The sequence below is a fragment of the Zingiber officinale genome, chromosome 3B (assembly GCF_018446385.1).
Source record: "Zingiber officinale cultivar Zhangliang chromosome 3B, Zo_v1.1, whole genome shotgun sequence".
In the NCBI taxonomy this organism is placed as follows: Eukaryota; Viridiplantae; Streptophyta; class Magnoliopsida; order Zingiberales; family Zingiberaceae; genus Zingiber; species Zingiber officinale.
In genome coordinates, this window is record NC_055991.1 from 133,927,604 (window position 1) to 133,941,270 (window position 13,667).

Consider the following 13,667-nt stretch of genomic DNA (forward strand, 5'->3'; position numbering starts at 1 on the left):
AGGTCGATCTCAAATTGGTTATTTATTTACATATGGTGGAACAGTCATATCTTGGAGATCTATCAAACAAACCATAGCCGCTACATTATCGAATCATTCTGAAATACTTGCAATACATGTGGCAAAAGGCGATTCGCTCGCCCCCAGCGCCCCCGCCAACTCTTCCCTAGGCCAACACGGAGGAGGTAAATCACGGGTGGCTACTAGCCATTAGTGCAAATGGCCAAGACATGGGAGAGGTTATGCTCGGTCACGATGAGTTTCGACCCAAGACCTCATGTGGTAACACCCTATGTCTTAACCATCGCACCGCCCCGAGGGGACTGAAATACTTGCAATACATGAAGCAAGTCGGAAATGCGTTTGGTTGAGATTAATGATTCAATATATCAAAGAAAAATATGGTTTAACTACTAATAAGAAAATTCCAACAATATTATATGAAGACAGTGCGGCATGTATAGCTCAATTAAAGGAAGGATATATCAAAGGGGATAGAATTAAACATATTTCACCGAAGTTCTTCTTCACTTATGATGTACAAAAAAATGGTGATATTAAAATTCAACAGATTCGATCTAGCAATAATTTGACAGATTTATTTACTAAAGCATTACCTACAACAATATTTAAGAAATTAGTACATGGTATTGGAATGTGGCGGTATAGAGATGTCAAATGATATTTCAAATAAGGGGAGTAAATTTTCACTATACCATATTATGTTGTTCGATAAATTTATAGTGATACAGTTGCAGATTGACGTACTCTTTTTCCTTACTAGGTTTTTTCCTATTGAATTTTTCCTAGTAAGGTTTTAATGATGCGGATTCCTTAATTATGGACATCCAAGGGGAGTGTTGTAAAATAAAGTATGTGGATGCCCATAACCCCCAATAACTTTATAAACTCCCTCATCTACATAACCTATCATCTTTTAAACTCATAAGTTATGTAAACTCATGAGGAGCTTCAATATGGTTGTGTACTTATAAATTCATATGTATATATTCATTTCAATAAATAAGAAAGAGAGTGGAGAAAAAAAATAGATTAATAACATTTCATTTTCATATGCAATTGTTTATATAATTCTACAATAAAAGTAACTAATTATGATTAAGTGAAAATATTTAAAAAGCAATCAACCTATTTAAGCGTAGAAGCATAAATTTTAATAGCAAGCAATCCACGAATTTATAATTAAAAGTTAATAGAGATATAAATTAAGATTCCTTTTATAAACATATATTAATAACTGTAATAGACAAAAACATCAATAGACACTTGCACATATTAGAACAAGATCATCAACTTCCACAATCACAATAAAACACATTAATAGACACTTGCATATATTGGTAAATGACATGTATACATATATCCATGCATTCATGTCTTTCACAGTGCATTTCGAGATTCAAATACATTAGTCATCATCCATACATATTTTTAGCCTTATTGAGATCAAATTAGAGTTCTTATAGCACCTTTCGAGTCATCGACTTCACATATTGCCATCATCGACATATAGCTTACTTTAAATAGCAAAATCCCATAACAGTGAGTTAAGTCCCTCACAAGCTGAGGCCATGGAGAGTGGAAGTTGGATTGGAAAGCAGATGCACCACCTCCCTCATCGTCGGCCTCGCTGTGCTGCTCTCCTCCACGCAAAGCATTGCCACCTTGAACAGGTTAGTGATTAGGTCCATTGGAGTTGAGGCCAGCCTCCGGTCGATCACTGAGAAGATGGCAGCAGCCGAGTCAGTCCCTCCGGTTGGCACTTCGGATATTGTCTTGCTAACCCATCGGACAATGTCCACACCGTCCCCAAACCCGCCCACCGGATGGCGGCCAGTGATAAGCTCCAGCAGCACAACACCGAAGCTGTAAACATCGCTCTTCTCATCCACCCGCAGGGTGTATGCATACTCTGTCTCCCGCAAATAGATGCAGACAATAGCATTTTACGCAAGTATCAAGAAAATGTATAATACTGAACACTATCAATTCAAAAATAACGTCTGAAAAAGAATCAAGTCAGCACAGTCTCCATTTGTTTCGGGCTCAACTCGATAGATTCTAACCACTGCAGCTTATTCAGCTAAAAATTCTAAAAGTTCAAACAATGACATGTTTAAATATCATCACAACTCAGTTTACTCAACCTTGAATAAGAATGATCTCAAAATCAAACTGTAGATTTCTAGTTTGATTGTCCGACCATGTAGATAAATGCCGGAGCACTTATCCCTAAAATTGTTATTGCTACAAACAGACCGATGTCAAACAAACCTCCAATATATAGTATAAGAAAAGAAAATTTGATTAGAATTTATGAAAGTTTGAGAAGAATGAGGCTGAGGAAAACTTCAGCTATTATAACAAAAGAAAATAATTTAGTTATTGATCAGACTATTAGGAGTGATAAAGATAGGTAGTTGCCTCTACAAAAAAAAAAAGACAGTTCAATCATAACTTCATGATGATGAACTTAGAGTTCAGTTTGGAGCTCCTAAAGTGTATCAGGTGTCCAAAAGTGTAGTGGGTCTGTAAAAGCCCCCTTTATTTGGTTTCAAGGCGAGTGGCGGTCCAATAACGGAGCTCCGCGTGGATCGAACGTCTAGATCGATCCAATCCCTACAAGGGGCTTCAATTGTTAACTAGGTGGACCAGACAATTGGACAGGGAAGGAAGCACAGAGATTGAGCTTTCTTCAGAGTGCCATTATTCTAATGCACATCAATATGATACTAAAAATTTAAGATTTGGAGAATGACTAGCATGGAATCTTATATGAATATCATCAAACTCTGGAATGATGCTTAAAATCTAAGATGGATTTGTAAATTTATAAGTGGAAACAAATGGATGAACAAGCAAAACATGGATTATTTCTTCTTACTTTGTGCCTGTAAAGTGTTCGAGCAATTTACTTGTACCTGGAGCGATGTAGCCGTAGGAGCCGGCGATGGCGGACATGCACTCGGAGGCGCCCGGGTCGTGCAGGAACTTGGCGAGGCCGAAGTCGGCGACATGGGCCTCGAAGTTGGAGTCGAGCAGGATGTTGTTGGACTTGACGTCGCGATGCAGGATGGGCGGCGAGCAGTCGTGGTGGAGGTAGCAGAGGCCCTTGGCTGCCTCCGCCGCGATGCGCCACCTCGCGCCCCATCCCAGGTGTGCCCCTTTGTTGCCGTGCAGCATCTCGCCCAGGCTGCCGTTGGGCATGTACTCGTAGACCAGCAGGTTCGTCTCCCTGTTCGACATGAAGCCCAGCAGACGCACGATGTTCCGGTGCCGGATCCGCCCCAGCGTCGTCACCTCCGCCGTGAACCCCCGGTCGTGCTCCGCCCCGGCCCCCCTCCCCACCAGTCTTTTGATCGCCACCTCCCTCCCGCTTGCCATGCTCCCTCGGTAGACGATCCCCGCTCCGCCCTTTCCGATCACGTTGTCGTCTTTCAGGCATTCAATCACGTCCTCAGCCGTGAAGTCCAGCCGCTGGAACGCCGTCATCTTCCACCCCTTGTTCCGTCGGTCCCTCCACAGCGCCCAACCCTTCGCTGCTATCGCCGTCAGAGGCACTGCCGCCATGAGGGCTGCCCATGGCAGCACCCTCTTCGAGTCCCATTGTCGCGGCCGCACAGTGCCCCAACCGGAGGCGCCGTCGAAGTTGCCCCCCTCTGGGCAAGGGTCCAGCGGCAGGCCGCACAGCCCGGGGTTCCCTTGGAAGAAACTGCTGTCGTTGAACACCAGGAACTGCCCTTGTGAGGGAATTCGGCCGAAAAGGAGGTTGTGCGAGAGATCGAGTGCGGTCAGACTTCTCATTCGCTGTAAATCCGGCGGGATTTCACCGACCAGCAAGTTTCGCGAGAGGTTCAAGGTGTTGAGGATCTCCAGCTTAGCGATGTCCTCCGGAATAACTCCCATCAATTTGTTTCGACTGAGATCGATCGAGCCAAGGGTGGAACAGCGGGTCAGATCAGCGGGAATGACACCGGAAAGCATGTTGCCGCTAAGATTAAGCTTCGAAAGCTGCCTCATCAGGCCTAGTTCATGTGGGATAGCGCCGGAGATCCAATTAGCGTCGAGAGCGAGAGTCTGGAGTGCAGGTAAACTGCCGATCGCCGGCGGTATCAAGCCACTGATCAAATTGTTGGAGAGGATCAGCGTGCCGAGGCTATCCCCTCCGATCACAGAAGGCAACTCGCCGGATAGGAAATTATCGCTGAGCTCCAACATGTCGTTGTGAGGCAGATCAAAAAGCCCGCCGGGGATCGTCCCATTCAAGAAGTTCTTGCCGAGTCGAACCCGAGTCAGCGACTTGCAGCCACCGAGTTCTTCAGGAATCGAGCCGAACAGTTTGTTGTTCATCAGCACCAGCATCTCAAGCCGCCCGCCGAAGCAGAGATCAGGCGGAATCATCCCCGTTATCCGATTCGTAGCAATGTCCAATTTCACGAGGCGGCCGTTGCGGCCCAGCGATTGAGGAAGCGCCATGGTGAAATTGTTCTCCCACAGCTGGAGCACCTCGAGATTTGGAAGATCCGCGATGAACGCCGGGATGGCTCCCCGGAGTTGGTTGTTGAAGAGGCTCATCAGCTTCAGCTCCTTAAGCTCGGCAAAGCTGGAGGGAATCTCGCCAGACAGCTCGTTGATGGAAAGATCCAGCGATTGCAACCTGTCGAGTCGTCCGAGTTCCAGCGGGATCTCACCGGAGAGCCGATTGATCTGGAGAAAGAGCGTATCAAGCTTCTTCAGCCGTCCAAGGCTCGGCGGAATCGTTCCAGAGAGGCCGCAGTTACCCATATCGAGCAAGACTAACGAAGACAACCCACCGAACTCCGGCGGTATGCCGCCGTCGAAATTGTTATAATACCCGAGGTACAAATTCTTAAGCTTCGACAGCCGGCCGAGGCTCGCCGGGATACGCCCGCCAAGCGCATTACCGTTGAGGCTGAGGTACTCGAGGTTGGCGATGTCGGAGTAAGCCTCAGGGATCATCCCGGTGAAGTAGTTCCCGCCGAGGTGGAGGTACCGGAGCCGCAGCGCACCTGCCAACCCCACAGGAAGCGGGCCAGAAAAGTTATTATTGTAAGCGTCGATGACCTCCAGCTCCGGGAACCCACCGGCGGCAACGTCCGGGAACATCCCGTCGAAGTTGTTGTCGGAAACGTTGAGATACCGCAGCGCAGGGAGCGCCGCCAGCTCCGCCGGGAGGGGACCGCGGACGCCGGCGGAGGAAATAGAAAGGTTGACGAGGCGGCGAAGGCGACCCACGTCCGCCGGGAGCGTGCCATTGAGGGGAGTAAACGAGAGGTCCAACGCCACCACCCGCGAGTCGTGATCGCAGGTAACGCCGAACCAATCGCAATGGCCATCCGCGGCGGCCGACCAGTCATCGAGCGCGGAGCTCCCGGGCGCCACCAGACCAGTCTTGACCTTCAACAAGGCATCCAACTCTCCGTCGCCGTGGTCTAAACCAGTAGCACCACCACCAGCAGCAGCTGAGCCGATCGAGGCAACCAAGGAAAACAGCAACAGTATCCACAGGTACGCAGCCTCCTCCGCCATGCTTCCTCCTCCTCCTCCTCCTCCTCTTCTCTCCGGTCTCCACTGGTTCGCACAATCTGCTCGCTTCCGCTGCTTTTGGCGGGTGTAAAAGCGAAGCCGCGAGGGAATGCGATGCGAGCGCATGCAGCCGGTGAGTGGCGAGGGAACAAGGTACCGTCCGGGTCGCGTTAATGGCCAAGGAATCGCAGGAAAAAGAGTGGCGGGGGAGAGAGCAGAGCGCGATAGCGTGTGCGGTCACGTGTGTCAGCGCGGGGGAGGGGCGCGAGCTGTGCGTCGTGACTCGAGGGCGCAGCAGCCTTTTTTTCCTCTGCACTCGAGTACCAACACCAAAAGGATACCTACCCTACCAGCCTAACCCAGAACGATAAGACAATTACAGAATGTTAATTAATTCTTAACCAACTTTAATTAAATTAATCCCCTCAAGTCAACGTTAATTAGGAGCGAAAGCATTAAGAAAGTCCTTCGTCGACTAAGTAAAAGCTACTGTGAGGGGCACTGAGCGCTTGGAACTGATTCCGCTGTTAGCAAATGGCTTTAACCTTAATTAATTTATTTATTTGCCTCGCAAGTCAAAACTTTAGTGCATTTGCGCTGGGTAAAGCACGCTTAATGACTTGCTCGCTTTATTAAGGAGAATGTTCGAGAAGACAGAACATTACTGTGTTAAATAAAGGAGACAAATGCCATGGCAGGTACGTCGACAAGGACATCCTTTATCGTTTACTTAATTTATTCTAGAATCTTGGTCCGTCTTCAACTTATATATTTATATCGGGATTTTAAAAATAATATATTATTGCAATAGCATAAAAGCTATTATAATAGAGTATATTACAACAGTAGGAATATCATTTTCGTCAATTTAAAATAATTTTAGTTAAATTAATAAAGAATATTCTTTTGGACAAAAATAATAATAAAGGATTGGGCTTAACACTGAAGAATCAACCCGATGGGCCGGTCACGTGATGAACAAACCATCGCAGTCATGCTTTTCTGAGGCAAATCCTACGGTCACCGTCATTTCAAGGATGTACACGAATCTCGACTCATCATCGTGGAGAGGCAAATCCGGCGGCGTCGTCGTCGTCGCTTGCATCATGGGCGAGTACGCCGTCGTCGGAGTCCCATAAGGATTTTGACATCGAATCTCAGAGGAATATCTGCTCGAACCATCGGATTGGAGTTTCTGAAGTCAGGAAGAGTGTAAAGAGTTTCCTTCGCCGCTAAAGTGTTCGACGCAATGCCCCAGTGAGGCGGTAGTCCTTTTTCTTCTCCTGCCAATACGGTGCTGCATCCTTCTACTTGTCTTTATTCAAGCGTTCTCTTCTGGCACTGCTCGATGTTTACTTTTTTTTTTCAATGACATTAAAGTAACTGATCTTTTCCGCCATCCTCTGTATCCTCCGCAAAGACGACGACAACCGTACCACCCTCGTCGCCATCTCTGCTCACCGGCCGCGCATCTTCGTTGCGGCTACCTTTAGTTGTTGTCTCTCATCTTCGCAGCGCAGGGATGCCTTTGCTGTCAGACGTACGCCTTCATTTGCTGTCGAGTCAGACCTGCAGCCATAGTGTACGACACATTGCCTACATGACCGCCTTATTCAAATTTCAAATTAGTTTTGGATATTTTTAATATTAAATATATAATAAAATAATATTTTATTTTTTTAAAAAAATAGCATGAATGTTCATGATGGCAAAATGAGGTGCCATTTTTATTTTTATATCTGATAATTTCAAGCAATTACCAATGCGCCCTACATTTCTGACCCAAGTCCTTCAAAGCATCGGCCTGACCAATCCATATGCCGGTAGGAAATTGGGTTCATATTAAATGACAAAAAATTCTCGAAGGTAAATCCATTTCCAACGTGTTCCAGCTTCGATATCCGATAAAAAATTATTATTAATGTTTTGAACTCGGACGCGTACCAAACCGTTCGGCATGCAGTTGGTCCCATATTGTTCTCCATTTAGAAAGTTCGGTATGCAATTGGGTTAGTAAATTTGATTGTCGCGGCGTCCCATCCGCCGTGACATCGGACGACCAAGCTCCATCTTGTTGTCAGTCGCTTCTCGGGCCCAGTCGCGGAAGACGACGGCGGAGGCTCTTCTCGCACCTCTCGCTTTCTCGATTCAAATCTGGTGGCTTGGGAGGGAGAATTCCAGCTCCAAAAGAAAGAACTACGGCATTGGATTCTCGTTCCTTCAGCGCGCGTTTTCAATTTTTGTTCTGCTCCGATTCCGCCGTACTCTCCTGAAGAGGAACCCGAGGAGGAAGAGGGAGGAGATCCGCGAGTTGGGTAAGAGTATCGGCTGGGAAAAAACAAATGGGGGTTTCAGATAACACCAAGGGCTTCATTCTCGCACTTGTCTCGAGCGCCTTCATCGGATCCAGCTTCATATTGAAGAAGAAGGGGCTCAAGCGGGCAGGAAAATCTGGCGTCCGAGCAGGTCAGAATGGAAAACCTAGCTTCTGTTGGATGATTGACTATTTTCTCTTGTGAAAAGATGCGCTTTTTTCTAGTTTTCGTGTAAAATTTTCTTCAACATTTGATTTTGTCCTCGTTGTTTACCTTTTCTACTAATCCGGTATGCTAATTATGTTTTTGAGGCATTTTTCTTAGCAAAAAACTATAAACTTGACACACGTAATGATACGATACATGCTTAGAATGATATAATGTGTTTTGATATGCGAAGTGCATACTCTTCTGAGTTCATCACTTCAAATTCTTTGATCCCTGAACCGAGGAATGCTCTTCTCTGGTTTAGAATTACAACTTCTGAAGATGCCCTCTATTAACTAGGGCAGTTGCCTGGGTAGTTACTGTCCAAGTTAGTAGACGTAGAAAAGGATTCTCAGTGAGAATTTGCCTACCTCATTGTTTCTTGTGATCAACATTCAGATAGTAACTTAGCTAGGAACTAGGTTACACCTAGAGAGTCATAAAGACACAATTTATAACTGAATCAATAAGTCCCATTCTTTTATCTGTGCCCATGATCTTTGCATTCAATGCTTCCCATGGATGATGCCCAGATCCAGCTCCATAGCTGGGACCTGCATCTGCTGCCCTAGCACGTTCACTCCATGGACATATAGAGAATCCCACCATAGAAGATCTGAATTACCAGCAGAAGCTGCAGCTCTTTCCTATTGATGAGTATTAGCATCCTCTGGTCTTAGCTTTGCTATCTCATGAATAATTGGATAACGAAATCATAAACAATTTGGTGGTATTGCATTGACCAGCTAAGCTCATTATTTCTCATACATGATTAACAATTTGGTGTTTCCAATACGCAAAGTTGATGTTGGTTCAAAGCTGATTTTTGGTTTTGAACCCAAGGCAAATAATATGGATGATGTGTATGATGATTGCGTCCATGCAAATAGACTCTAATAAAACTCCAATCATCTCTGCTTTCCCTTCTTGACTGATTCCTTATGATACTTCCATTCACATAATCTTTTCCATTGCAAGATTTTGTTTCTCTTATTTATATTTTTAGGGATTTTGGCCAGTTTATTGTAGAATATGACTGAATTTTTTTAACCCTTTTCCTTGATTCATAGGAGTTGGTGGATATACTTACTTACTAGAACCGCTATGGTGGATTGGAATGATCACAAGTAAGCTACCTGAGTACATATTAGGAATATTGTAGTGCTTTGATAATTATAACACACAAAAGAAGATTTGCTATGTTGTTGATATTTGAAAGTTTCTTGACAAACAGTGCTCCTTGGTGAGGTTGCAAATTTTGTGGCTTATGTTTTTGCTCCAGCTGCTTTAGTTACTCCTTTGGGGGCATTAAGCATAATAGTCAGGTATTGATATAAAAGATTGAATGCTTAAAGCTTCATTGGAACTAACAAACTTTTATTTTTGAGCAGTGCTGTATTGGCACACTTGATGCTGAAGGAACAATTACAGACAATGGGCATTTTGGGTTGTATATCTTGTGTTGTTGGTTCTGTTGTCATTGTGATTCATGCACCTCAGGAACAATCCCCAAGTTCTGTAGAAGAAATTTGGAAGCTAGCCACTCAACCTGGTAATAAGCTATCATTAATTCTGTTATATTAATGGAGAGTTAACTTTAAAAATCTTGAAAACATCACTAATATTATTTCCTTTTTTTTCCAGCATTTATAGTTTATGCTGCAGCTACATTATTCGTAGTATTAGCATTGGTATTATATTTTGAACCCCTATATGGGCAAACAAACATATTGATTTATTTGGGCATCTGTTCCTTAATGGGATCGCTAACGGTAAAAAATGCTTCCAAATCTCAAGACTGTACATACTCTAGCTACATAATTAGCTTTTCAATTTGTTCACTTATGATGCCATTTTGTCTTGTGTGTTCCTTTGAATTTGTCCCTACAGGTTGTTAGCGTAAAAGCCATTGGAGTTGCTATCAGACTTACATTAGAGGGGACAAGTCAGGTTACATATTACCAAACCTGGCTTTTTGCCACAATTGCCCTTGTTTGTGTCATCTCTCAATTGAATTACTTAAATAAGGTTTGTGCAACATAATCTCTACTGAGAAAATGTGATTTTTTTAATCTCTATCAATCATTTTCCATGATCATCTGGCGCATTTATTGGCACAACTAAACTATAAATATTGTGTTCTTAATTGAGTTTTAAATGTGTTGTAGTCGTTATCATCCAACAGTCATTTTGTGTGCATCTAGTTGACTAGAGACGCTTTCTAGTAAACTGGAGGCAATCAAAAGTGATTCATTTGAGGGCTATGTATATAAGCTCTTTTTGAGCTTTTATGCAAGAAAAACTCGTCAAAACATCTCTAATTTCCTATGCTCAAGTAATGCAAGTGCTTAAAAGGATCCAAGAGCTTGGAGAAGAATTGGAATACTTCAATGATTTAACTATTGGTAATTTACCTCTTCACTAATCTTTAACTCTAATCTTTTGGAAGATATGAGTATATGCTTTAGTGAAATTCTCATCAAGGGTCAAGCTTGTGTTAGCTTGTGAAATCCCATTGATTGGGTCAAGGCTTGAGCCCTGGATGGTAGAGGTGTACCCCATCATGTCTTCGTAAAGAGATGATAGTAGTGGATTATTTGGAGGTGGCGCACCTAGCACGTTATAGGCCATGGAGTAGGAGTAGCGCTTCTGAAGCATTTTACATTGTGTTCTAACATGTCATTTTATCTCTGGTGGGTATACACTTAACATGATCAACTGAACACACTAGCAATCATGTTACTAATGTTGTTGTCTTTATATATAAATATGTGAGGAGTACAAGAGTCATTTGTAATAATCCCTTTCATCATAATGCGTATACAAATGGTAGAGGGAAACGACCTAGGTTTTCTAATGAGGAATCATTTCTCCATAATACAAAAACATGAGTTTTATAAATCTCTTTGGTTCTCTCTACCAGGCACTGGACACTTTCAATACAGCAATTGTGTCACCAATTTACTATGTCATGTTTACCACTCTCACAATAGTTGCAAGTGCAATAATGTTCAAGGTATACGTAACAAAAACTTAATGATTAAGCGTCATTATTTGTTCTTGCTCACTTTCAATTCTGCTATAGGATTGGTCCGGCCAAGATATCAACAGTATAGCTTCAGAATTGTGTGGGTTTATTACAGTTATTTCTGGGACTATCTTATTGCACTCAACCAAAGAACCCGATGTGTCTCCTCCAACAGGTTCGCACTATGCTAAATGCAATTTACCCTCAATAATGCTCTCAATACCCCTCAAATGTGTTGTTGTTTGTCTAGCTAATCTCATATGTGGCTACTACCTTATTTTTCGATGACAATTCTATTCCAATTGCGAAAATAATCTAAAATATTATCTTCGTGAGTTATATAATCATCCAAACTTCTACCAAACAAAACCAACTTTGCCTTTGATGTGTCTTTATAATTCTTCAACGTTTAAGATCTGATGCAACAAAAAGACAAGCAACTAAAATGGGAAGTCTTCAATTCCTTTTTTTCAACTATTGATGGAGAAATTCACACATACATTCTTTTGCATTCTTAACCTGTCACAGGTTCAATATCTTGGTACATTGGTAGAGGCAGTGGTGGTGATCCCATGAAGAATATCGACGATGATCATTTCATCATCTTGCAAAGTTCCGATTGATCATGTCCGAGTCGAGTTAAGTTCCACTCAGAAGGTATATTTCAGATACCATCTTGCTCAACAGAGGCTGTATATTTTTTTTATTCAATTTTTTTTTTTTTTGAAATATCTTTGTTTCTCACAGTATGACCTTAATTGAGACATGCAAGTTTAAGAGGTTAGAAACTAGGCAGTTGGAGGTTGCCTCTACCTCAGTGAATAGGTGAATGCAAGTCTAGAGATCTATTTTTCTTCTTCAAAATAAGACATGATAACAAAATGTATGGCCAATAATTTTTTTTTTTAAGAAAAAATAGAATCATAAAACTTAGAAAATCTCAATTTTGAAAGAGAAAATACAATGTTTTTACAACAAAATGCGCACGACTGCTAGTCCAGCAGCAGAGATAGAAACTAGTGTTCCCATGCAGTATTTTATCACATCATACTTTGCAGCTTCTAATTGTGCTCTCAATGTGTGAATTTCCTGTAAATAGCAGTCACACTTAAAAAGGAAACATACTTAATCACCACCAAAATAGCTTTACACAACACTTGTAAGTTACCCTGTCAAGCTTGGTGGTGAAAAGAGTAGTTTCGGCATTCTGCTTTGCTAGTTCATCTCGTATCCGCCTATATTCAACAAGAACACAAATTCATCAAGCTGAAGATCGATTGTGAGTTCTCAATTGCTGTTTGTGTTCTTGGATCACTTACCCCCTCTCGAGGTTTAGATCCAAACGTTGTCCGGCAGCAAGTTTGTCAATCTCATACCTATCGCAGCTCAGATGATCAGCATCATTTGAAGTAATAAAAGTAAGAACAGTGCATGAGCAAGAACCTGAGCTCACTGCCCATCTTTTCCATGGCAACCTGAAGCTTTTCAGCTTCTCTTTGCAGGGAAGAGAAATGGTGCTCCTGTTTCCATATCGACAAATAGATCAAACTAACGAAACAAAACAAAAAGAGGAAGACAAACAATCAAAGAAATGTTTGTACTTGGGAGCTTTCTATGAACGATTTGAACTTCGAGAGATTGGCATCTTGGATCAACTGATTCTGCAATGGCAATTTCCATTAAGGTTGATAAAAACAACAATAAATTTCAATGGTAAATATAGTTTCATACCTTGTGCACTTCCTCCTTTGGGGAATAGGACTGAGCCACTCTCTCCAGAGTATCATTGAGGACTTCTGTGATGGCAGAGGTAACGGCTTCTGCTTGCTTTGTGGGGAGACCTTGCACCTCCAAGCTTTTCACCAAGGCCAATGTGTCAACAAGGAACACCCTGTTGGATTTAGGCTTCGCGAGGAGTTGTGAAGAAGACGAGGAGAAAGAGGAAGAAGCAGAGCATCTGTGGGAGCTGAATTCACTGGCCATGGACCAGGGCGAAGGCCATCCTGCTCTTGATTGCGATCTAAATGCTACCGCCCCTCCTCTCTTGCATGCGATGGCTGCAAGGGAGGACATCGCTGCAGCAGGCGAGCGAGCAGATGCCCACCTGGATTTATTTTCCAAGGAAACTGCTGGCTGGTCTTTCACCTGCACATGAAGCCTCTTCTTCTTGGAAGAAGAAGGATTTGTTGGTGAAAACAATGGTGCAATGGAACTACATCCAGTCACATTGTCTTCCTATTTTGTGTGATTTCCAAAGATAGAGAGGCGCCGAGGAGAAAGGATTGGCTGGTGGAAAATTGTTGAGGAAGAGAGGGATGAATGGACTGCAAAAGAATTGCATGAGGTTGATGAACACACTTCATCTTTTCTTAGTGATAAATAAATTGGCTATTAGAATAGAATTTAGTGCTTATTTTGAATTTTAGAGTATATATATAGGATCAGAGTAAGCGCTAGAGAGAGGGTAAATAATGCTTGTCATTTTTTTCATGTTTACGGAAAACATGAGAGATAAATGTAGCGGAATTAAACGAATACAAAAACAATGC

The 13,667-nt window shown here is 43.0% G+C and overlaps 3 protein-coding genes across 6 annotated transcripts; 1 reads left to right on the forward strand and 2 right to left on the reverse strand.

Moving 5' to 3' along the window:
- Window positions 1-1,331: 1,331 nt before the first annotated feature.
- Window positions 1,332-5,752, reverse strand: LOC121967915 (leucine-rich repeat receptor-like kinase protein FLORAL ORGAN NUMBER1). The gene is made up of 2 exons (XM_042518444.1): window positions 2,943-5,752; window positions 1,332-1,933 (listed from the first exon to the last, which is right to left on the reverse strand). Exons 1-2 carry the CDS (start codon window positions 5,692-5,694, stop codon window positions 1,578-1,580), a joined length of 3,108 nt encoding a protein of 1,035 aa, XP_042374378.1. The 5' UTR covers window positions 5,695-5,752; the 3' UTR covers window positions 1,332-1,577.
- On the forward strand, window positions 5,751-12,056 carry LOC121967916 (probable magnesium transporter NIPA6). Of its 4 annotated transcripts, none has more exons than XM_042518447.1 (10): window positions 5,751-8,034; window positions 9,161-9,217; window positions 9,325-9,415; window positions 9,482-9,642; window positions 9,735-9,862; window positions 9,981-10,118; window positions 11,014-11,106; window positions 11,176-11,293; window positions 11,647-11,775; window positions 11,866-12,056. In XM_042518447.1, the coding sequence occupies exons 1-9, from the start codon at window positions 7,911-7,913 to the stop codon at window positions 11,739-11,741; spliced, it is 1,005 nt and encodes a 334-aa protein (XP_042374381.1). In that variant the 5' UTR covers window positions 5,751-7,910; the 3' UTR covers window positions 11,742-11,775; window positions 11,866-12,056. The 4 variants fall into 4 exon arrangements, 3 of the variants coding, with proteins under 3 accessions (XP_042374381.1, XP_042374380.1, XP_042374379.1); XM_042518446.1 differs by having other exon boundaries at window positions 5,751-6,862; window positions 6,989-8,034; window positions 11,647-12,056; XR_006107874.1 differs by lacking the exons at window positions 11,647-11,775; window positions 11,866-12,056 and adding an exon at window positions 10,259-10,495 and having other exon boundaries at window positions 11,176-11,219.
- Window positions 12,057-12,087: 31 nt separating this feature from the next.
- LOC122055276 (protein FMP32, mitochondrial-like) lies at window positions 12,088-13,101 on the reverse strand. Its single transcript, XM_042616642.1, has 6 exons — window positions 12,850-13,101; window positions 12,720-12,779; window positions 12,562-12,638; window positions 12,438-12,494; window positions 12,287-12,353; window positions 12,088-12,207 (listed from the first exon to the last, which is right to left on the reverse strand). The coding sequence occupies exons 1-6, from the start codon at window positions 13,099-13,101 to the stop codon at window positions 12,088-12,090; spliced, it is 633 nt and encodes a 210-aa protein (XP_042472576.1).
- Window positions 13,102-13,667: the final 566 nt, after the last annotated feature.